At 34.6% G+C, this 25,713-nt stretch overlaps 1 protein-coding gene across 2 annotated transcripts in view; it reads right to left on the bottom strand.

Annotated features, from left to right (window-relative positions):
* The window catches only part of KANSL1L (KAT8 regulatory NSL complex subunit 1 like), a 117,672-nt gene that overhangs the window by 32,097 nt on the left and 59,862 nt on the right, over positions 1-25,713 (bottom strand). For both annotated transcript variants that reach the window (XM_044670722.1, XM_044670721.1), the window contains exon 5: positions 17,293-17,497. In XM_044670722.1, coding sequence (XP_044526657.1) covers positions 17,293-17,497 — 205 coding nt within the window. The remainder of the gene's footprint in view (positions 1-17,292; positions 17,498-25,713) is intronic.

Here is a 25,713-nt window from a genome sequence, read left to right on the forward strand (position 1 = left end):
CTCAAAGTCTTTCTACCTTTTCGGTGAATCACAAGGAATCAGACTAGAAGAAAAAAAAGGAGTTTTCCTTATCCCTTCTGAAAATCTTAGCAGAGAGTTCGGTATTATAGACAAGAACTTCAGGAAAAAAGGAATGGGTGATAGTAAGCAGGAGATGCGACTGAGCCTAAGGAACTTCATGTACCTTTCCTTTTGCTATACAGAGTGAGGCTCAAATTTCTCTTTTCCTCAATTCAGAATGCCAGGCAATCTTGTCACTGATATGATGCCTCATTTACCATGTTCAAGTGTATAAAAGTATTTGATTAAAATATGTGCAAAAATTGATTATATTTTATTAAGAAACCTAAGTTTTTAATTCAAAGTTTTTATTTCATAATGAGTTTCACCAATGCCATATCCTATTTAGAAATAAGGTATCTTTTATATATTAATTTTTAAATTATGTTTAATTAAAACTTTATGAAGTTTGTAAATAAACTATATAATCTACAAAATTATCTCATTTGACTACAGGACTAGTGACATTTAAACAGTACTTTAAAGGTTATGATATAGCTGCTTTACAATAATAACTTCTTGAAACAGGCAATGCAGGGATTATCTCATTTTTAAGACAGAAAACTGAGTTGCAAAAGGTTAAAATGACTTAACCAAGGTCATTTGACACCAAGACTAGTGTTTTTATTTATTTATGTTTTTAATGAAATTATACTCTGATGATGCTTTTCATTTTTATTTTGAAATATTTTTGGACTTGAGAGCAGCATGGCATAGTGGATAGAAAGGAAGACTGGGGTTCAATACTAACTCTGGTGACTACTGCCTTTGGGACTCTGGCCTCCATGGACTAAGAGATCTTTAAAACTTTTAAAGTACAAGTAGATATTGGTCTATTTATTTAGTAAACAGAGTTTTCTTGCCTGGGAGTTTCCTATGTAGACAAAATTACAGATACAGTCGCTACCCCTGTTTCAACATCAAATTTCCTAAATTATCCACAAGTCTTCCTCAATCCAAATAAACTTTTAGTTCCTTGACTGTTATTTTTAATCCTTAGGGATGCTAGGAAGAGGCTGTGCTCAAAAGTTAAATTCCACTTGCTGCCATGTACCTTCTCCCACATCTAAAACTCAATTAAAAAGCCTATGAACAGATATTTATACCTAGCACCAAATGCTATTTGTCAATTGATAGGCTAGCAATTATGATTCACCCCACAGCTACTCTTTCCATTTGGTGGTATACTTCCACAAGGCATAGCACAAGCATAGTATTTAAACAAAGAAAATATGTTGAGACCGCTAGGGAAGGAAAGAGTGCCATAAATAGAATATAAACTAAGTTCCTGAAGAGTTTTTTTTTAGGTCATTTCTTTTTTTCTGACTCTAGGAAACACTGGCCAGCCTATTGCCACTACTAGTAATGCTGGTAAAAAAATTTACCTTTGGAAATAAGGGGGTTTCTCTCTCTCTCTCTCTCTCTCTCTCTCTCTCAGTTAGCAGGTTTTGGTAACCAAATTCAAGAAAAACAAAAAAATTGACCATTCCTCATCAGAAAAATAATATAGAATGGCTCTCTCTCAATCACAGCATTTACTTATATACAGTAGCCCAATTTTATTACTAACCAATAAATAATACTTCTTATGTACTCACAGTGTCTGACACTGTGGTAAATATTGTACTTAATAGGTTAAGAAAACAAACAAATAAAATTCCAATAAAATCTAACAAATAGCTTCTGAGCTCTGGTGTTCAACAATAATCCTTCAGGCTTTTCACCCTTCCCAATCTCAAAAGTCCTGATTATCACAAAAAATTAAAGGCTCCAGTAGCTTAAGTACTATCACAGAATTTCCAAGTTGGACAGGATCACATATGCCATATAGTCCAATCCATACCTAAAGAAGTATCCCCTCTGTAATAGTCAGTAAATGGTCATCTCACCTTTGTCTGAAGATGTCCACGAGTGGAGAACCCACTATCTCCTATGGCAGTTCATTCAAATTTTCAAGAATTCTAATCCTTAGGAATTTTTTCTTTTAATTAAAACTAAATGTCCCTTTTTGCAACTTTTACCCATTGTTCCTGGTTCTTCTCTCAGGGACCGAAAGAACAAATCTAATCTCTTCAAATCTTCAAACACTTGAAGACAGTTATCAAGAATATTTCCCTTAACCCTTTTATTCTCTAGGCTCAACTAAATAAGCCCCAGGTTTCTTAAACTAAACTTCATAAGGACCTTCATTAAATTAAATTAAATTAAATTAAATTAAACTAAATTAAGCTAAATTAAATTAAAGACCTTCACAATCCTGATTTTGGGATCCCTTAAAACTTCCTAATGTCCACCCTAAACTGAGGTACACTAACAAGAACAACAATACCCTGGCATGAGTTCTAACTAGAACAAGATATAGTACAATTATTACCTCTTTATTTCTGAATTGAGACAGCATGGTGTAATGGCTGGAGAGCTAGACTTGGGAACTGAGAATACACAGCTTCAAATATTGCTTACCTGTGTGAGTCACTTTACCTTTTATGGCCACAAATTTACAAAAGTAAACATTTTTCACAATGATATTTTCCCCCATTTACATTTTTTTAAGCTCCTACCTTCCACCTTAGAATCAATACTATGAATTGGTTCCAAGGCAGGCCAGCGGTAAGGGCTAGGCAATGGGGGTTACACCAGGGTCACACAGCAGGAAGTGTCTGAGGCCAGATTTGAACTGAGGACCTCCCATCTCTAGGCCTGGCTTTCAATCTACTGAGCCACGAGGCTGCACACCCCAACCCCATTCACCAATTTATATTTTGAAGCAATTTTTAATATTCACTTTCTGGCACCGAGTTCCAAATTCTTGCACTGTCTCCCTCCCCTACTCCTCCCTAAGATGGAAAGCAATTTGATTTCAGTTATACATGTGCTATCATGAAATAAATATTTCCATATTTATCATGTTGTGGAAGAAGACACATATCACTAAAAAAATTTCTTGAAGAAAATGAGAATGAAAAATGCTATCTTTTCATTTTTATAAATCTTCATCAGTTCTTCCTCTGGTGGTGGATAACATTTTTTTATCATGAGTCCCCTGAAGTTGTCTTGGATCACTGTATTGCTGAAAGTAGCTATCATTCACATTTAATCATCATCCAATATTGTTGTTAACTGTTCTCCAGGTTCAGTTCATTTCATTTTGCATCGATTCATAAAAATCTTTCCAGGCTTTTCTGAAGTTTTCCTGTTCACTAATTATTATTGCACAACAGTATTCCATTACAATCATATACCACAACTTGTCCCCAGTTAATGAATATCCCCTCAATATTCAATTCTTTGTAATAACAGAGAGCTACTTTAAATATTTTTGTACAAATAGGCCCCTTTCTCTTTTTTTGGATCTTTTTGGGACATAGATCTAGTACTGGTATTTCTGGGTCAAAGAGAAGGCAGAGTTTTATAGCCATTTGGGCATGGTTCCAAATTGCTTTCCAGAATGGTTATCAGTTTATAACTCCACCAACATTGCATTGGTATCCCAATTTTCCCACAGCCCCTCTAATATTCATCATTTTCCCTTTCTGTTATATTAGCCAATCTGCCAGGTATGAGGTGATACTTCAGAGTTGTTTTAATTTGCATTTCCTTAATCAATAGTGATCTGAAACATTTTTTCATATGACTACAGGTAGCTTTGATTTCTTTATCTAAGAACTGCTTGTTCATATTCTTTGATGATTTATCATTTGGAGAATGACTTGAAATCTTGCAAATTTGACTCAGTTCTCTATACTGAGAAATTAGTCTTTGCCAATAACATTTTTTCCACTTTTCTGTTTTTCTTCTAATACTGGTTGCATTGGTTTTGTTTTTATAAAACTTTTTAAATTTAATGTAATCAAAATTAGCAATTTTATGCTCTTTCTTTTTTGTTCCTAAATTCTTCCCTTGTCCATAGATCTGACAGGTAAAGTATTACATGCTTCCCTAATTTGATTATGGTAGTGTCCTTTATATTTAAATTATATATCCATTTTTACTTTATCTGTGCACATGGTGTCAGATATTGTTCTGTATCTAGTTTCTGCTATACTATTTTCCAGTTTTCCTAGCAGTTTTGTCAAATAATGAGGTTTTGTTCCAAAAGCTTGAATCTTTGGGTTAAATCAAATGCTAGATTATCATAGTCATTTACTACTATGTATTGTGTACCTAATCTATTGCTGACCATTACTCTATTTCTTAGCCAGTAGCAGATTGTTTTGATGAATACTGCTCAAAGTCTGGTATGCTTGGCACCTTCACATTTTTCCCCCATTAGTTTCCTTGATATCCTTGACCTTCTGTTCCTCCAGATGAATTTTATTTTTTTTTTTTGCTTGATGAAACAATTTTTGGGTAGTTTTGACTATTATGGCACTGAATAATTAATTTAGACAGAACTGTCATTTTAATTATGTTGCCTTGGTCTACTTATGAGAAATTAATGTTTTTCCTCTGTTTTAAATCTGACTTTATTTGTGTGAAGAATGTTTTGTTATTGTTCATATAGTTCCTGGGTTTATCTTGGCAGGTTGATTCCCAGCTGTTTTATATTTTCTACAATTATTTTGAATGGAATTTCTTTCATCTCTTGCTGCTGTGACTTTGTTGGTAATATACAGAAATACTGATGATTTATGTGGGTTTATTTTACATACTACAAATTTGCTGAAGTTATTTCAATTAGTTGTTTATTTGATTCTCCAAGACTGTGCTGGCAAACCTACAGCACACGTACTGGAAGGGGATGCTCTCTTCCCTTTCTCCCTGAGTGCCTGAAGACATTTCTCTCATCACCCACCCCTCTGCCCAGCAGCCCAGTGGGAGCACTTCCTCCCTCCCCTGTCTGGGGTAAAGGGGCAGCTCACATGCAGAGTGAGGGTAAAGTTTGGGCACTTAGTCTTTAAAATGTTTGCCATGCATCACTGCTCTTTTCCTCACTGCCTATTCTAATTTTTTCCACTTCTTTTTCTCCTCTTATGCATTTCTAGTACAATATTGAATAATAGTGGTGATAATGGACATCCTTGCTTCATTCCTGATATTACTAAAAGTTTCTAGCTTATTCCCATTACAGATAATGCTTGCTGATAGTTTTAGATTGATACTACTTATTTTAAGGAATGCTCTATTTTTTCCTATGTTCTCTAGTATTTTTAATAGGAGTAAGTGTTGCATTTTGTCAAAAGCTTTTTTTTCTGTATCTATTGAGATAATCATATGACTTGTTGATTTTTGTTATTGATATGTTCAATTATGCTGATAGTTTTCCTAATATTGAACCATCCCTGCATTCTTGATATAAATCTCCCTCGTCAGAGTTTGTGATATTTTGCTATAATATCTTTGCTAGTATTTTATTTGAGATTTTTGTATCAATATTCATTAGAGAAAAAATTGGTCTCTAGTTTTCTTTCTTTGTTTTTGCTCTTCCAGCTTACTTTTTTTAATAAAAGGCTTTATTGAAAGACTAACACTGAACAATACCAACTGAAATTACTTAGTAACTGTTTACATTTAAATTAATATCAATTTTTAAATCATCAGAATAATTTTATAGTCACTACCTCTTAATTCAGGATACTTTACCTGGGGCATATTCACTTTTTTCAATATAACTGATTTCTCCTTTGTAATGCTATTTATTTTATTTTATGAATTTGGAAACATTGTTCTGAGAAGGGGCCAACAGGTTTTACTAGACAAAAGAGGTCCATGTTACAAAAAAAAAGTTAAGAACCTCTTCTCTTAGGCCCTTATTAGGCATCTGTGTTTTCAATACAGTTTCGTTCACTTTCTCTATTACATGCCAGGCACCCTGCTAATATGATCTCATTTGAACCTCACAACATCCTGGGAAGAAAGTGCTATTATTATCCCCATTTCACAGTGGAAGAAACTGAGGCAAACAGATGATACATGTGTCTTGGGCCCTTTTCTGGTTATGCTAAAGAGCTATGGATTTGTTTTCTTGCACTGATGTTTTGCTTATTGGTGGTCTCCTTTCCTACTGTGGGTTGCTAGTTCACTTTCTATGTAGTTCTGAAATGAAGGATGTCATTCACTACATTTTCTCAATGAATTTTTAAATTATTTTTTCTGGTGCAAATTTCAGGTAAGTGTGAAATTTACATAGGAATCTCTGTTCAGGAAGCCATCTTGATTGGAAGGCAATTACTAGTTTAAAATAATTTTCAAAAAGTGGCTAACATGTTTTCTATTAAAAAGTAGACTCCAGGAGGCAGCTGGGTGGCTCAGTGGATTGAGAGTCTGGCCTAGAGACAGGAAGTTCTGGGTTGAAATCTGACCTCAGACACTTCCCAGCTGTGTGACCCTGGGCAAGTCACTTGACCTCCATTGCCCACCCTTACCACTCTCCTGCCTTGGAGCCAATACACAGTATTGATTCTAAGATGGAAGGTAATAATTTTTAAAACAAAACAAAAAAAGGTAGTTTCCATTTGCAGTTATGTTTTTTAATCTAATACCATAAAGATGGTAAAGTGTTCAATGTAGCTCAGCATTAGAGAGTAATAAAACTTAACTCTTTAAGTACTAAATTAACCTTTTTAAAAATGAAAATTTTCTATAATATAGTATATTTGTCAAAAAGTATGTTACTGAGTAGTGCAGTGAGCCTCACACACAGGTATTCCACAAATGCTCAAATAAACCAAGTACATAGATTATAATCTAACTGTAAAATGTAAAGTTTGCTGCTACACAATAGAAATTCTTTGGGCTCCTCTGTTAAAGTGCTTGCTAGCCCAGGACCATGCCTTGCCTCCATCACTGTTTGCCACCATTCTTTTCCATCTACTTTTTTCTTGCTTCCTTTGTTTCCTCTTCCTGACACTGTTCTCTCTCTTTCTTTTTACTTTCCCAGTTAAGTAACTTGGCTTTAATAACCACCACTAATATAGGAGGATGCTTCTTTTCTCAAGTTTGGGCAGTCAGCAAAATGGACCAAGCACATTGTTGAAAAGTAATTTCCATATCTCTGGCTCTTCTTGCCTCTACTTGTTATTGCTCAAAGTTCCTTCTTCAATAATAGAAATGCTTATCTTTCCACTTCCCTAACTCCTCCCTGATTTCTGGATTTTTACTGTTCTGGATGCTTCAATTTGCTACAAGGTTGTTGTACAGATAAATGAAATGTTAATAAACGTACTTCATAGCATCTAAGACTGAAGAATGAAAGAAGGGAACATATTTCTATATCAGTATGAGACAGATGCTTAATGCTCTAAAAGAAAATAAACCCCTTATGAAAGTAATTCAGAGTCTAATTGGCATGCATAACATTTTTATTTTCTTTTGCATTTGACTTTGTTATACAAGAAATCAGAAAAGAAACAAAAGCAGATATTCTTTCAAAATCCAGAGTAAATCTTGAACAAAAAAAGATCCTTTTTAGCCAAGATTATTACTATTATGGAACTGTCAAGGTCAGAAAAATAATTTTTTAAAAAGTTTTAAGGCAAAATATAATTAAGATTTCCATAAATGGCTATTACATAATGACATTCCTCATAAGAATATTTTTTAAAATACAACTCTCCTAATTCAAGTGAAATGGTCAAAGAATATGAAGTTTTCAAAAGAGGAGATGCAAACAAATGTCATCTGAAAAAAACTGTTTAAAATCACTAGTAATTGAAGAAATATAAATTAAAGCCACTCAAAGGTATCAAAATTCATACCTTCAAACCATCAAATTAACCAAGATGCTCAAATTCAGTATTGGGTTTTAGGAAAGTAGGTATGTTAATTCACTGCTGGTCGAGTTATGAATTGGTCTACCTAATGGGGAAATCAATTGAAATCAAGCAAGAAAAATTACTAAGCTGTTCAAATTTTTAGTCATATATACATATATGACTTGAGGGGGTTACACTACAAGAAAGTTAACATCGACTAGAAAAGACTCTTGTGTATAATCAAATATTGACAGAACTACTGTTTGTGATATAAAAAAAATTTGCAAGAAACAAGATAATGTATCAAATGACTATAGGGAATAGAGGAACAAACTGTGATGTATGAATGTAATAGGATATTATTTCACCAGAAGGAACATGAAAATGAAGAATTCAGAGAAACATGGAAAACTTATGCAAAATAATGCAATTCAAGTCAATAAATATTTACTAAGTGTTTGCTATGAGCAAGGTGAAAGGCATTGTGCAAAGTGAAGAAAGAAGAACCAAAATGAAACTAAGCACAACATATGAATAGGAAATACTAACAGGCAACAAAAATCAAATCAAATACAAGACAATGTTGGTGCCATCTGATTAGGGTAAAACAAAGTCTTTATTTCTGTTAACAGTTCTTAAACTTCAAAAGTGGAAAGTCATTTGTATTCTTGGTTGCAATCATACTATTGCTAAAAAATGTTGCTTAACTGCAATGGAGGTAACATGTCTGGGTGTTGAAAGAGAAGTATCTGTTATATCAAAACACACCAATTAAAAAGATGATTCCCTAGTCCATATGCAAATTCAGTCATCATAATACTGTTCTTTCTTGTTTCTATAATGCTGTTTTTTGTTTTGTTTTATTTTTAACATTTAATAATATTTATTTTTTAGAAAAGTTAACATGGTTACATGATTCATGCTCTTACTTCCCCCTTCACTCCCCGACCTCCCCTCTAATGCTGTTTTAAACATGTTGCTTCCTCTTCTTTTTCTTTTTTGTCTTAAAAAATACTATTTGTTATATAGGATGGTTTTCTGGGAAAAGGAAGAGGAATATTGGGGAAAACTATGATCACATAAAAAACAAAGACATTAATAAAAACTTTTATATTTAAAAATATGGTTATCAAAATAATTTTTTAAACTCTTACCTTCCATCTTAGAATCAATACTGTCTATTGGTTCCAAAGCAGAAAAGTGGTAAAGTCTAGGCAAATGGAACTTAAGTGGCTTGACCAGGGTCACACAGCTAGGAAAAGTCTGAGGCCAAATTTGAAACCAGGACCTTCCATCTCTAATCCTGGCTCTCAATCCATTAAACCACCTAGCTGCCCCCTCAAAATAATTTTTAAAAACAAGTTCATAAACCCTAGGTGGAAAACTCCTATGCTAGAAATAAAAAGGACCAGAAATCACTGACAAGTGTTTTGGGTTTTCATAATGCCTTGAAATACCAAAGCATTGGGATCATCCTATAACTGTCCCACTCTAGTAGGAGAAAAAATATAAATTCAGGAGGATAACTATTTGTAGTAAGGAAATGATTACCTAAGTCCAGGAACAAGGAAAAATAAAGCCCTACACCTAAAGTAATCTTAGAATTCCTTCAGCCTGCAAATAATTGTGTATGATCTACCCCCATCTAGCTGTAGGAGAAAAAAAAATGTATGATCAGCTACATGTAATTGTACAACCTGCCCTCAAATATCATTGTGTCTTGCTATGTGAATTTCCATTACAATAGATTCATTCAGCTGGGTGAAATAATCACTGTTCCCATGGCAGTCATTTATTAAAATGAAAACACTCAAAGAGTAATTTCCAAAATGATTTGTGAATAAATTTTTTTTTATGAATTAGCAAACCAATCACTTATTGGAACCCAGAAAAAATTAGAAAATATATACTTAAGTTATGATTTGGAAGGACAGGGAGGAAAAGGTAAAATTTGGGAGCACTAGCCAGATTGTGGTACAGTCTCAGAAGGATAAGTTTAAATGGAATACAACTAATAACACAGGAGGTCACGAGGCCACAAGGGCTGAAAGGAAACATGGAAAGGGTGAGAGATATCAAAAGGAAAGAGACAATGAAACTTCAAATTGTTTTCCATGGGGATATGGTCTAAAGTGAGTTAACTGACCAAATATTTTTAATGATTTATTCTCCTCATAATTTCCTACCCTGCTCTCTGGACTCTGTTATCTCCAGATCGTCATCTTTCTGCAAGATGAAATCATCACAGAAATTCACACTTCATCAGGTCATTTCCTCACACCTGTTCTCATGACATCATCATGCTCCTGTGCTGAGTATCCTCCCTCAATTATATATTTTCAGTTTCTTTTTATGTGTTGTCTCCCCTATTAGACTGTGAGCTCCTTGAGGGCAGGTACTGTCATCCCTTTCTTTGTATCCACCATACTTGGCACAGTGCCTGACACATAGGAGGCACTTAACGAATGTTTGACTCTGACTTTCTGACTTTTCCTTAGACACTTGTTTATGCACACGCGCACGCGTGTGCGCACACACACACACGTGCATGCACGCACATGCATGCACACACACATACATACCAATTGTATTTCAACAAAATTCAAATTCACTACCCTAACCTAAAAAAAAAATTATAGTAAACTGCCATCTGGTATTACTTACTTTATGTTCTTCCCTGATAGAATAGATGCAGGCAATTGTGCTACGTTAAATAACAGCCCACAGAACAGAAGGTGCTTCCTTAAAAATATTACAAGTTCATAGTTAGGTAAATAATATTTTCCTCTTTAGTTGTCACATAAATTAGAAATATTCATTGAAAGATTATTAGTAACAGCAATATTGTACAATGATCAATTGTAGAACTTAGCTGTTCTCAGCAATACAATGATTCAAGACATTTCCAAATAGCTTATGATGAAAAATGCTATTCACCTCCAGAGAAAGAACTGATGAAATCTGAATGCAGATCAAAGCATACTAAATTTTCACCTTATTTTCTTCATTTTTTTATATGTGTCTTCCACAACATGACTGATATGGAAATATGTTTTATGACTGCACATGTATAACCTATATCAAATTGCTTGTCATCTCAGGGAAGGGGCAGGGAAAGAATATGGGACTAAAAAAATTTTTTTTAAGGATATTAAATAGTTTTTTCACATGTAATTGGAAAAAATAAATTACCAAAAAATTACTAATATTATTTATATCTAAAGTAAGAAAAATGTATCACAGAATTTTGGATGATAATCTTCACATTTCAGATAAAACCCTTGACTCAACCTTTAATTGCTATTCTATCAATAACTTTAGTTATATTTGTTTATTCATATTTATACACCTGTAGTATTTTGAAAGACATACTAACAACCATGACAATATATTAAAAATGGCAATGTACTAGGTATTTCATGGAAAATGAAGACACACACAAGGTCTAAACATATTCCCTTCAACAAATAATTAATAAACACCTACTATATATACTAGGTATTATATTCAGAGTTGTGGATAATATGGATAAAAAAATGATTCCCTATTCTCAAAGTCTTTATAAGTAAATATGAGACCTATATCACACAAATAAATATGATACAATATAGAATATAAAAGAGAGCTCTAAGAAAAGTCGAGAAATTACTTCCAGTTGGGAGAAATTAGGAAACACTTTTTAGTTGGGTCTTGAAGGGAAGGGTTATCAATAGTCAAAAGCATTTTCTAAGAGTCAGGAAGACCAACTTTTGCAAATTACAAAGAAAGAGAACAAGAGGAATCAAGGGAGAAAATATTCTAGTTGAAATAGAACAAAGTGTATAAAAGGCAGAGGTCTGAAATACGGCTAGCATTTTGGACTTCTTTTTCTCTTCCTCACCCTTCATTTTAGTTACCACATTTTGCCTATACTACCCCCACAATGTATCTTTCACCTCTCCCTTTCTCCCAATTCGCACTGACATCACCTTACTTTAGCCCTCATAAAACTACTCACTTAGATACAATAATAGGCCCCTAAATGAGTTCTCTGCCTCCAGGCTTACTCTTCTTTGATCCAGCCTTCAATAGTCTTCCTAAAACACAGTTAACCATGTCACTCTCTTGTTTAAAAATCTTCAGTGGATCCCTAATGTATCTGGAATAAAATCTAAATTCCCTAGCTTGATCCTTGGGCCTCTCCCAAATATGGTTTCAACCTCCCTTCCCAGATTTATTTCACATTCCTCACCTTCATACATTCTATGTTCTCATCAAATAGAATAACCAGGTGCTTCTTAAACTAAACATACCTTCTACCGCCACCATACATTCATACTTGTTGTCCCTCCATACTTCAAATGCTCTCCTCACTTCCTTTCATAATCCTCTGCTCAGGTGACACCTCTTCTAGAAAGTCTTTCATTATCTCCTCAAATTTTTTACAGAATGTTGTACATTACCATTATGATCATCATCCTACTCTGTCTCTGCCTTCATCTGTCTCTGCCTCTCACTTCCTTCCCACCCCCTTTATCTTCTTTATCTTTTCTCTCCTTTCACCAGGAATTACTCACAGATAGGTAGCTCCACTATCTCAATTCACTACATTAGTCATCTCTTAAGGAAAAAAAACAATTTAGGTACTTCATAAATGAACAAAAGGTTTCTGATGGCAGAATCCTGCCACTGCCTTGATTAACTTACATTAGTTACTAAAAGAGTCAGACTTCTCCTCCAAAGACAGTGAAGTAGCTGAAACTAGATTGTAGCTCATAGGTCAAAGTCCCCTGTCCCTTACAAAATGAAGAGACAAAGAGAAAAATAACCATAGCCGAAACCAGCCCGGACCTTACCTGCCACCTTACCCACCATCCCTTGACCCCCCCTTAACCACCAGCCTGGAATCCCAAACGTATAATCTTTGCTCTGAATATACATCACTGGAACTCCTTTGCTGAGCTCCCCTAGCACACACTAGAAATAAAGACTTGCTTGGATTGCACTGTCTCCGTGTGCTCCTTGGGTGGTGATCCATTCGGACCCCAACAACAGTACATCTGAATTCACAGGCTTTTCTTTCCTTCTCTATTCCAGCAATAATCTTTTTCCCACTCCATCTACTTTTGCCCTGTACACAACAAGCTCACATACAGATAGAGATGGGGAATGGCCCTGTGATTTCTTTTGTACGGGGAACTCTGAAATGAAGAAACTCTCTTTCCCAAGCAGGTCAATAACTCCTATCCAATTTGTAGTCTTAAAGAACTGCCCAGAGCAGATGTGTCCAGATTAAAATGTAGTTGAGAAATGTTTCACATGAGTTCGTGGCTGAGTTTGACACCACAGGCTAAAGTATTGAAAGGTTAAGTGACTTCTCCAAGCTCACACAGCCAGTGAAGGCCAGAGATTGGACTAGAATTCATATCTTCCTACATCTAAAGCCAGTTCTCATTCCACTATACCAAACTGGTCACAAGCAGAATTAGTTCTAAATTATTTTGGATTGTAAATTCCATGAGAGTAGTAAACAGGTCTTTAATTATCTTTTTTATCTCCCCAAGAATGTAGTATAAGTAAATGCTTAATAAATGATTGTTGAGTGAATGAACCTATTTATATAGACTCATCAGGAACTTTGGTTTACAAAATTTTATATATGTATAATTACACATGTTATTATACATATATACAACTTAAAATAATTTACAGATATAGGCTCATATTTTGCTCTGTTTTCTTGATACAAGTTTAAAAGGAAATGCCTTTTTTTTATCTATTTAGAGAACTACCAAATATTGTTTAAATGAGTTTTTGAGTTTTAAAATATATATATTTTTAGAAAAGGATTCTCTTAAAAGTTAGTTGGAAGGGGGCAGCTGGGTAGCTCAGTGGAGTGAGAGTCAGGCCTAGAGACAGGAGGTCCTAGGTTCAAATCCGGCCTCAGCCACTTCCCAGCTGTGTGACCCTGGGCAAGTCACTTGACCCCCATTGCCCACCCTTACCACTCTTCCACCTATGAGACAATACACCGAAGTACAAGGGTTTAAAAAAAAAAAAAAAAAAAAGTTAGTTGGAAGCCTGCCAGAAATGCCCATACTATCTAAGACTCTACAGATCCAGGTAACTAAATACCTGTCAGTTAAATACCAGATAGGATGAGGAAGTTCTTTCCCTGGAGAGGGAAAAATGAGTACTTTTTTCATTGAACAAGTATCAATAAAGGATTTATATTCTCTTATGCAAGCATGGTATGGCTATCATCTTTACTTCTTCTATCATTTGCCAAACCATGAAGAGCAAATGTCAATTCCTCTATTCTAGAACTAGACAGAGGATTGAGGAATGAGAGAGGCCAGAGCTCTAGCTGTAAGACTTATAATGCAGAAAGCAAAAGTAAGCTCACAAGACAAAATTTCTCTTAAAAAGACTGTGCTTAAGAATATATACACTTTTACCAACATCTTTTTCTGTATTAGAAGAAGTACTTCTCCTACACTGCCCATTTTTGTCCATTTCATAACAGATTTCTATGTACAACTAATTCTACAATCCATTAGATTATAAACATCATGGGAACATGGGAAATAATCTTCAATTATCTTTGTATTTCCCCTAAATTTAGCATGGTGCCTTGCAAATAATACACATGCAACAGATAACTGTTAAATAAAAGATTATCTGTTTAACTCCCCTAGAATTTAGCATAATTTTTTTTGCAAAGATTGATGATGAAAGAGATCATAGGAATTTGACACCTGATAAAGCTGACTAGAGAGCTTAGTCATAGATAAACTTTAGATGAGACAAAGTAGTCATGTGGACTCCGTGGTCATAGCCTAAGCACTACAATCATATAAAAGGAGCTTACTTAAACTAAATAAAAATAAATTTTGTGCTTTTTAGACTCTCCAAAGTCATGCCACACTGCTTTAAATTATTTGTAAGATGACTATGCCAGGGAAGCTGCTTTAAAATGGCTTTTGGCTGGTGCCAGGACAGTCTTCCCCCAGTGCCTACCAGCTTCCTAATCTTATCTGACACCCCAGAGCAAGAAAACAAGGGCAGAGTTAGTGAAGAGGCCAGAGGACTGACAATCTGGTAAGTACCCCAGAAAGATGCCACAGGAGACCCTTAGAATGCAAACGGGGAGACACTTAGTCTGAAGAACAACGAAGCTGAGGGCTTACTTACTTACTTGAGGAAGAAAAGGTAAGAAATAGTCATGTAACAATAAGAACAAAGAAAGTGGAAACTGGAACTTAGTTTTCTCCTGTTAAATATAAGAAACAAACAGAAGCAAGGACGAAACAGGGACTGTAGCACAGACTCACTTGTGCTCTACAGTCCTCGGGAGGGCAAGCAAAAAACGTCTTTACCATCAACAGCTGGAAGGCAGTAGGGTGTGAATCACTTCAACACAAGATGTAGTTATAGGTGATTTTTTTGAGGGGGCGGTTTACATCGGTGTGGTAAGCACCTAGCTAGAAATCCCCTCTACCAATGCAGACTGGCCACTATTCTGTAATGTGCAGTGAAAGATTCCCTGGGCATTAAATGGCTGTCAGTCAGTCAACAAGCATTTATTAATTAAGCACAATGTGCCAGAGGCTGTGCTTGGTCCTATGGATATATGAAAGGCACACAATATGGTCCCTGGCCTCAAGGAGCACACATTATAATGGAAAATACAATAGGAAAACAACTATGTCCATAAGACATTGAGAGTAGATGGAAGGTCATCTCAGAGGAAAGGCTCTTGGTGCGACAGGCCGAGGAAAGGGGACAAGAGGCCCAAGAAAGGCCTCCTGCAAAAGGTAGGATGTATGAAGTATGAGATGAGTCTTGAATGATTTGCTCCAGGTCATATGACCTGAACCCAGGTCTTTCAGTCCTCCATCCCCCAAAATATGCTGCCTCTACATGAAAAGGATGACAGTGAGTCAAGTTACTTTTTATATATTATTGTAAACACATATAGAAAAGTATTTCGAGCTAATAATTCTATTTTTTAATCAAATCACATTTTTTAAATCTCAAGTTTCAATTTTTAAGTAAATAATTTTAAAATTAATTTAAGAATTACTATGAAGGGGCAGCGAAGTAGCACAACTGATAGATCAACAGGCCTGGAATCAGGAAGATCCGGGTTCAAATTTGACCTCTGACACTTCATACTGTGAGACCATGGGCAAGACATTTAACCTTAACTGCTTAACCCTTGCCACTCTTCTGTCTTAGAATATTAGTATCTATTTTAAGAGAGAAGTGAAGGGTTTAAAAAAAGGAATTAACTCTAAAGTTAAATAGATTCTTTTTTTCCCCTAGAGTGATTTTATAAGGAGGGATAAAAATAAACTACCCAAAGGCCAAAACTAATCTAATACAAAATCTTAATGAAATAACATTTATATTTACAATGGATATGGCTTCTGCATGGAACTGAAATAAATACTCTTAACTTTCATTTAATCACTTTTGTAATTTTTAATTTTAGTCAATCTTTTATTTCTTAAGTTTGGAGAATTCCCTATATGTGAACTCCTTCTACCAATGCAAATCAGCAACTTGTTTGTATCTTAGTGCCTTAGTGCAGTAGGCAACAAGAGGTTATCATCAGAAACAAAATCTGAACCCTGGCCTTCCTGCCCATACTATACTTTTTTTCAATAACATAACGTAATTAGTTAAATCAAAGTATGAAAAGACAATTTTAAATACTTATGATAATAAAAAGTAATAAGTGTTAAGTAACAAAAACAATAAGGTATTCTTGTATTATTAAGCATTAAGAAAGAAATTAAAGTTCATTTAGTTCACCTGAAACACTTGATGGTTCTGGTACTATATAATTTGGAATACAAATAAAAAGGAGTTTTTCTAACTTTGATGCTTTCAATAAAATAAATTTTAGCTGAATTAAACATAACAAAAAATAAGAGAAAGGAAGCAGAACTAGTGGAGATAGGTAAATAAGGAAGACTGAAGGCCAATTTCTTTGCCTCTAAAATATTTATCACTTCTACAAACTTTCTTTTCTAAAACACTTGTGAAATATTTGTGAAATTGACATTCTGCTTATCTTCACCAGTAAAATTACTTTTTATAAACAAGACTAGTTAAAAAATTAATTTAACACGTTTATGGATAAATATTAGCAGTGTGAGATCAGAAACCTCCTTTTATTCTGCTGTATTTTATCGTCAACTCAATTATTGATAACTCTAAACTCAAATACATTTGCTGCAAATTCTTAACTCCTTCTGGAGCTTAGGACTCAAAGATCAAAGGACTCTTAAATATCATCTAGTTTAACAAGTTCATTTTACAGATAAAGTCCCAATAGGTTTCCAGGATCACAGAGGTAGTAAGTAGCTGTGTCAGAATTAAAACCCAAATTTTTTATTCCAAATCCAACCCTTTCCACTAAACCATGCTGGATGTAATGATTTTGTGAAATTGTGTACAGTGAGTATCCTATCATATATAATATGGACAAATGTTGATATCTGTTTATGTATTATTATGTATTATTTCTTCCCACCAAAAACAATCTTACCTTTGGAATCCAATAACAAGCAGGGCTCAATCTGTAGAGTTTTCGTTTGTGGAAACTCTGAAGAGGTCTTGTTCGTGCTGCTGTGCTCATGAGAGTCAAAGATGGAGATCTCAATCTTGTTCTATCTTTTCTCCTTTTCTTAATGTGCTTCTGGTTAAGTAACCAGCTACTGGAGGAAGAGAGTTCATCTAAATTCTCTGAAGCACTGAAATGCCATGAAATAATTGGGAAAAAAATCAGACAAAAAAGGAAAAAAACTAAATTTAAATTGCTGTACCTCTATTATAACTGCAGAAAATTAATCCTAGTCAATTCTGTTATGATGATTAATAGTAGAATTGAGAGAAAATAATTAAGAACTTAAAATTTCAATTCCACTCCTACTTCTGAAACAGTGGTGTTATAAAAATCATTTCCACTTCTTTTTTTTATCTTTTGAAACAAATGCTTCTCTAGACCAAATAATTATTATGTCTTAAAGAACAAGACTTTAAAAAATGCCTGATAGAAATGGGCATCTCTGCCTCCTCTTATTTTCCAATAGTATGTCAGTCAATTGACAATCATATTTTAAGCATTTACTATATACTAGGCACTATGTTTAAGTGCTGAAGTTACAAAGAAAGGCAAACTATATCTCAGATATATCAAAGAAAGAGGAAAAGGACACTCCAAAAATAATCACAGTAGTTTGTTTTTTTTAACAAAGAATTATAAACTAAATAAGGTGGTGTTCCTCTACTGGGGAAGGTTGGCCAAATGATTATATATGAATATAAGGGAATATTATTCAATAAGAAATGGTAAAAGGCATGGTTTGAGAAAAAATCTGGAAAGATTTGTATGAATCGATACAGTGTGAAGTGAGAAGACCATGAGAATAATTTATACAATATCAACAACACTGTAAAAAACAAAACAATTGAAATACCAATAAACTGATCAATGCAATGCCATTCATGGTTCAAGAGGACTGATGAAGATACCTCCTGACAGTTGTGCTTTTTTTTCTAATGGAGAAAGGAGAAAAAAAATTTTGACTATTTTTAAAAAAATTAAAATTGAGGTAAAAAAATTTTAAAAGGCCAAAACAGTCCCTGCCCTCAAGTAGCATACCTCATACTGGGGGAGTATACAATAAGTAACTAGATACACAACACTGCTTGACATGTACAAGTATATATCCATTATAAATGGAAGGTCAACTGAGAGGGAAAGATATTAAAAGCTGAGGAACAATTAAAGGCCTACTGGAAAAGGTGGGATTTGAGCTGAATCTTGTAGGAAGTCAGGGACTTCTTACAGGTGGAAGAGACGGAGACATTCTAGGCATGAGGAACAACCAGTGCAGAGAGCACAGAGATAGGCTGCCATATTCAAGGAACTGCTTGTAAGCCAAGGTAGCTGAATCACAGGGTTCATGGAATAAAGTTAATTATAAGAATAATGAAAAAGTAGGAAGGGGCCAAAACGTGAAGGGCTTTAAATGCCAAACACAGTGCTTTACGTATGATCCAGACACAATAGGAACCACTGGAGCTCATTAAGGAGGAGGATGACATTGTCAGACATATGCTAGGAAAAAAAATCACCTTTGCAGATGGACTGAAATGGAAAGACTTGATGTGGGAGACCAGTGAGAAAGTCACAACAATCTAAGAGACAATAAGGATCTGAACTAAGAGGGATGGCTGTGTGAATGGACCAAAGGGGATATATAGATGAGATGTGGTGAAAGTTAAAACTGGCAACAGATTGGTGAAAATAGTGAGAGTGAGCAGTTAAAAATAACACCGAAATTGGGAATCAAGGCAACTGGAAGGATAGTGGCATCTTTGACTGAAATTGGGAAGTTATGAAAAGGGGAAGATATAATGGGACAGAAAATGAATTCTGTTTTGGACATGTTGAGTTTGAGATGTTTATGGAGCATTCGTTAAGGTAGCTGGTAATGCATGGGAACTACCTCCACAGATACAATAATTGAACTCTTGGGAGTTGATGAAGTCACCAAATGAGATAAAATAGAAAGAAAAGAGGATCCAGGACAGAGGCTTGGGTGACATCCACAGCTAATCAATGTAACAAGCATGCAGAACCAGCGAAAGATCCTATCAGCCAGATAAGAGAACCAGTAAAGAGTAATGGCATGAAAAACTAGAGGAGAAAATATTCAAGAAGATGGAGCTTAGCCACAAAAGACGTAGAACAATGGATATCACAGGTGACAGAAAGAAGTAAAGGGATTATTAAGGATGGGCATATGTGTAGACAGCATGGAGGGTGATGGTAGGTATGTTCTTCACAATGTAGCCCTACTACTAGAGCTTTTATGCAAAATATTACTTTGTATTTATTTTTGTATGTATCTTCTTTAAGTTTATATGCATACAATTAATTGATTGATTGATTAATTGATTAATTAGTGTTTTCCAATTAGAATGCAAACTTCATGAAGACAGGGAATGTTCCATTTTTGTCTTCATATCCTTAGTAACTCTCATTGTTGGCAAAATGGTAAGCATTTTGAGGATGCTTGTTGACTAACTGGCAATAAACTACATTAATTATTTATTACGTCTAAGATCAAATATAAACTCTTCTGTTTGGCATTTACAATCTTCCACAACTTGGCTCCAACCTACCTTTCCAGACTCTTTATATATTACTCTTCTTTAGGTACTTTTATCATTCAGGCATGGCCTTCTTGACATTCTTACCAAAAGAAATTCTATTTCTCATCACCATGTCTTTCACAGGCTGTCTTGTATGTCTGGAATATTCTTCCTCTTTACCTCTGCCTCTTGGAATCTCTAGTTCACTTCAAATCCAGCTCAAGTACCACCTACAAAAAGCTTTTCCTACTCTCTCAGACTACTCTTCCTTTCCCCCTATATTACAATTTATTTTGTATACCCATGTAGAGATACATATATACACATAAAAACATATACATATATACACACATATACATATGCTTAGGAGTTATTTTAGAATCAGATATCCATTTGCAATCGGAATCGGTGCTCAACTGGTTAAAAGTCAGTTTGATACCAAATTAGAAGAATGAAAATAAATGAGAGGTGACTTCTAGATTTAAATTTATGATCCTATAAATATAGGAGAATACTATCTGAAATTATAGCTCTGCTCTGACTAGCTTAATTAAAAATGGAAAGGCTCATTGATGAATTATTTGGCCATGGCAATCCATGCAAGCAATTTTGTGCAATCCCTTTCCACTTCTTCAATAGAGTAAAAATAAGTAAAAGGTATTTAAAATCAGTCTCTAGACCATCTATAAAACATTTACTTGACTGTTTATGCTCAAAACATGAGCTCCCTATACAGTGACTAACAAATTTATAAATTATTAGGGAATATAAACTGTTATCAGCATCACACTATAAATGAAACCAGAGAGCAGAGAAGGAAGGTACAGCTAATAAGAGGGCTCATAGCTTCTCTTAGAAAAAATTTATAAATAAAGGTGTTAGGTGGAGTTTATTTTTAGCATTTTTTGCAAAGACAAAAAGAATCATCATTTCTTGGGAAACCTGGCCATCTTGTATTTCAGTTCTCCTAAGAATTTTTTTAAAAAATCACTGAAAACAAATGAAAACTTATGAGCCAATATGTACACTAAAGAGAAGAAAGGAAAAAAAATTATGCAAAGAACTTGATAAGATTCTCCAAATTAAATGAAAATATGGTTTTATACTTGATGACTTCAATGCAAACATGGGAACTGGCGAGGGTGGTAAAAAAAATATGGTTCAAGAGTAAGAAATGAGTGAAGCCAAAAACTGTTAGCCTACACAAGTCTCATACCTAAATATTAAGAATATTTTATTTTAGAAAATAATTGAAAGGCACTCATCATGGTAAGCACTGAATAGCATCAACCTCTTCTTCAAGGCCCCATTCTCCTGATAGGGAATTCTTGCCCAGAATGCTATTCCAGATGATTTTCTATAGACAATGAAGCTATCTTTGCAGAAGACATTATGGTAATTAAATTATATCAAGTGTTAAGGAAAATCTAAACATTCTAAAAGAGTTTGGCCTAATCATTTACGCAAGAAAAATCAAGTTTGTAAAGAATGGCAATTGTCATATATTTCAAATGTTTAATATTATTAGTTTACATAGCAAACAAAATACAAAATCATTTTATAAAATAATAATGCCATTTTATACTACTTATTCAAAAAAGTGGGAAGAATTTTCAATTATTAAGTTACTTATTTATAAAAAATTTAATGCTCACCATTAAAAAAATTCAAATGTGTGAAAGCAAGAGACCAAATTATGTACTAAAATACTTTAAAATGTAAATTCATTTAAAAAACAAGCCAGAATTCATACAAAACTGTCATTTTGAACTCTTGACTGAAGGATGATCAAAGAATATGTATATTATCAGAAGAATGATATTCAACTCTTCTAGCTTTAACCTTACATTTATGGGTCAGCTAGATGGCTCAGGGGATTGAGAACTAGGTCCAGGGATGGGAGGTGCTGGTTTCAAATCTGGCCTCAGATACTACCTAGCCATGTAATCCTAGTCAACTCATTTAATCCCCACTGCCTAGCCCTTAACAATATTCTGCACTGGAACCAATACACAATATTGCTTCTAAGAGAGAAGGTAAAGGTTTAAAAAAAACCACCTTATATTTAGTTTCTAAAAATTATTTTATTATAGAAGAATCATGATTTCAAAATAAAATTATAATAGTATTATATGTTATCATGTTTAATCTATCATATACTAGTTTACAGTGGTATCGCCACCCTTGGAGAATTTGTAATGTAAAACAATCAATAATGACAAAGACAAACACATGTACAATTATAAAAACACTGACCAAAATAAGACATATTGCTTTTAATGAAAATAAGTTTGAGATTTCTGAACAAATTAAACCTTAAGCAAATAAGCATACAGTTCTTATGTGAAATAATTATAATTAGAAACAGCAATTTAACTGATTCATTTGAAGTGCATGTTATTTATTTCATGTCATGTCTGAAAAAACACTTTGAAGCCAAAAGCTAAATCCAGATATTATTTCAAAGTTTAAAACTTCACTTATTTGGAGGTAATAGAAGTCAATAGGAAAAAGTCATTTACAACATTTTCAATAGTTTTAGAACATAAATTCTAACCGTTACTCTTTGCTATGATAAAATAAGTTATATAATACTTTTTTATTACAAACTTTGGACTTTGATGCCCATATTATTCCAACTAAAAACTTTTTGATAGTTTTCTGGTATATAAGATCAATCAAAAAGCATATTAATGGTTTGATTAAAAAAATAATTATATGGGGCAGCTGGGTAGCTCAGTGGATTGAGAGCCAGGCCTAGAGACAGGAGGTCCTAGGTTCAAATCCGGCCTCAGACACTTCCCAGCTGTATGACCCTGGGCAAGTCACTTGACCCCCATTGCCTACCCTTACCAACCTTCCACCTATAAGTCAATACACAGAAGTTAAGGGTTTAAAATTAAAAAAAAATAATAATAATTATGAGTAAATCTACCTTTAAAAAGTAGTAAGACCATTGGAGCCTTTACTATAAGCACAAAACAAATGAAAAATAAATTTAATTCAATAGCTTTTAGCTGTCTCTGAATACTTACACATATAATTACTAATTCTAAAAATTATATCGTATATATTATTAAAAAGTACAAACTGTATAAAGTCTAAAAATGTATATTTGTAAATATGTGTTATATGCTACTTTTATGCAACATAATGTAAAATAAATTTTAATGAATTAGACTAGAAGCAAAATAACATTCTGACAGAGAAAGTCATTTCTAAGCATTCTCTATCATCTACAACACAGCTAAGAACCTGTAAGAAAAATAAAACTTTTGAGGGCAAAATAGATTCCATGAAACCCATTCACTTTAAAAATTTACTAATCAGCAATGGCTTCAAAGGTTCATATTCACAAAGTCCATTTTTCACAGTCAATGAGCATTTTATTAAGCATTGACTATATATGCCAGGGATTGGCCTAAGCACCAGAAATACAAAGAAAAACAAAAGATAGTCTCTGTCCTCAAGTGTCTCATGATCTCAAGGGGGAGACAAGAAGCAAATAAATATATGCAAAAAAGCTATGTATAGGATAAATGGGAAATAATTAACAGAAGAAATACACTAGGATTAAGAGGGATTAAAAAAGGATTCCTATAGAACATGGGATTTTAGCTGGGACTTGAAGAAAGTGAGGGAAGCCAGTAGGCAGAGATGAGAAAGAATTCTAGGCATGGGAGAGCAGGCTAGTGGCAGTATCAGAGAAGTGGAAGTGGTATATTCAAGAAATGCGGCAAAAGTGAAATGGGCAGGCCTTGGAACAACTTAGATATGAGAAGTAAGAGACAGTAACAAGTCAAGGAGGACAACTGGATTGGAAGCCTGTGGGATGGGGAGAATAGTACTACTTTTAATAATAATAGGGAAGTTTAGAAAGGGTAGCATATTGGAGAAAAAAAATGAATTCAGTTTTGACCATGTTGGAGTTCCGTGTCTGAAAGTTAGTCACAGCCGCAAGACTAGAGGTCATCAGAGAGGTTAGGGTAGAATAGAAGGATTTAAGAATTGTCATTATAGTGATGATAATTAAAAATATGGGAGCTGATGAAATTCCCAGGTGAAGCAGCACAGAGGGAAAAGAGGAAATGGCCCAAAATAGAGCCCTGTAGGGCAACCATAAGAGACTGAAGAGGGATCAGAAAGACAAGAAGAGAACCCAGAGAGTGGTATCTCAAAAACTTTGGGAAAAAGGGGGCAGTTGGGTAGCTCAGTGGATTGAGAGCCAGGCCTAGAGACGAGAGGTCCTAGGTTCAAATCCGGCCTCAGACACTTCCCAGCTGTGTGACCCTGGGCAAGTCACTTGACCCCCATTGCCTACCCTTACCACTCTTCCACCTATAAGTCAATACAGAGAAGTTAAGGGTTTAAAATTTAAAAAAAAAAAAAAAACAACTTTGGGAATGAGTAAGATTAATGGTGTCAAGGGCTGCAGAGAAGTTAAAGAAGATGAAAACTGAAAAGTGCCATTGATTTTGGCAATTAAGAGATTACTGATAACTCTGGAGAGAGTGATTTCAGTGGAATGAAGTCAGAAGCCAGATTGTAGAGTTAGGAGTCAAAAGAGATGTAGAAGTACAAGCAGCCTTCTCAAGAAGTTTAGCCATGAAGGGCAGAAAAGATATAGAAAAAGGGTTAGCAAAGGCTGAAGGATCAAAGGAAGATTTTTTTTGAGGATGGAGGAGGAAAGAGAATGCTTATAGGCAGGAGGGAATCCATCAGGTGAGAAGGAAAGACAAATGGTGAGAGAATGTGTCTAATTTTAGACACAATTTTAATACAGCAATTGCAGCAAAAAAGTGTTAACTTGGCAGTGGGAAAAACAGAAACAACTCAAAAAGTATAGCTATTTCTATCATCTAATACTAAGATATGTAGAGCTGTTTTACCTTCCCTGAATAGCCTCTTGAGGTTACTGTATTATACTCCATTTCTACCCTAAGTCATCAAAAGAAGGTGAAATTCTCTTAAATATACAAGGAAAGAAAGATATTTTTTAAAATTCCATTTAAAACTAATGAACTTAAAAAAAGTTTTGACATTAAAGATGTGGGGATTTTCAATTAAAGGGGGAAAAATACTTATAAGGAAAAGTTCCTTCCCTTGTAGGGATGCTTAATATTGCCTGTTGACTAATCACTATTCAAATCTCTCTTCTCATAATCTCACTCTTCCAAAGCCACATTTTTTTAGAGGCAGAGTCAGGAAGCCAGAGCATAAGGAGTATTCAAGCTAAACGCTCCCAACATTTCCCCCGAAACAACTTCAAAATAATGTGTTAATTCAAATTCTCGAGTGGTATAACCAACTAAGGGTTGGTTTTTTAATCTCAGGATAACACCAGAGGCCATGAGGAAAGATCTATGGCACTGACGTGGGGTATGGCCAGGAGCATAGTACAAATCTCACTGTCCAGATATGGCAAGAGGACTGAACACCTGGTCAGAAATAGGCTACAAAGAACACCTGGATAGAAAAGCAGATACCATTCAGCAATACCATTGACCATTACCCAGTTCTGGGATATAGATCCAGAGCAAGGAAGAACATCTGTGGGAAGAAGGGACAGGGACCCTAGAGGTCACTGTTGCATGGCAGAGGGAACAGGGACCTTAGCTTTTGGTTCCAGTGACAGGGAGGAAAGGAGCAACTGTGCTTGCAATTGTATAGGAATAGGGATTCTTTCTGGATAAGGACCAAAATGCAGACCAAGAATGAAGTGACCACACCTCTCTCCAAATCACACTATCTTGGAAAGTCTCCAAAACCCGCTATGGAAACAGCAGAGTGAAAAATCTGAACATTG

Source organism: Gracilinanus agilis, chromosome 3 (assembly GCF_016433145.1).
Source record: "Gracilinanus agilis isolate LMUSP501 chromosome 3, AgileGrace, whole genome shotgun sequence".
NCBI lineage: Eukaryota > Metazoa > Chordata > Mammalia > Didelphimorphia > Didelphidae > Gracilinanus > Gracilinanus agilis.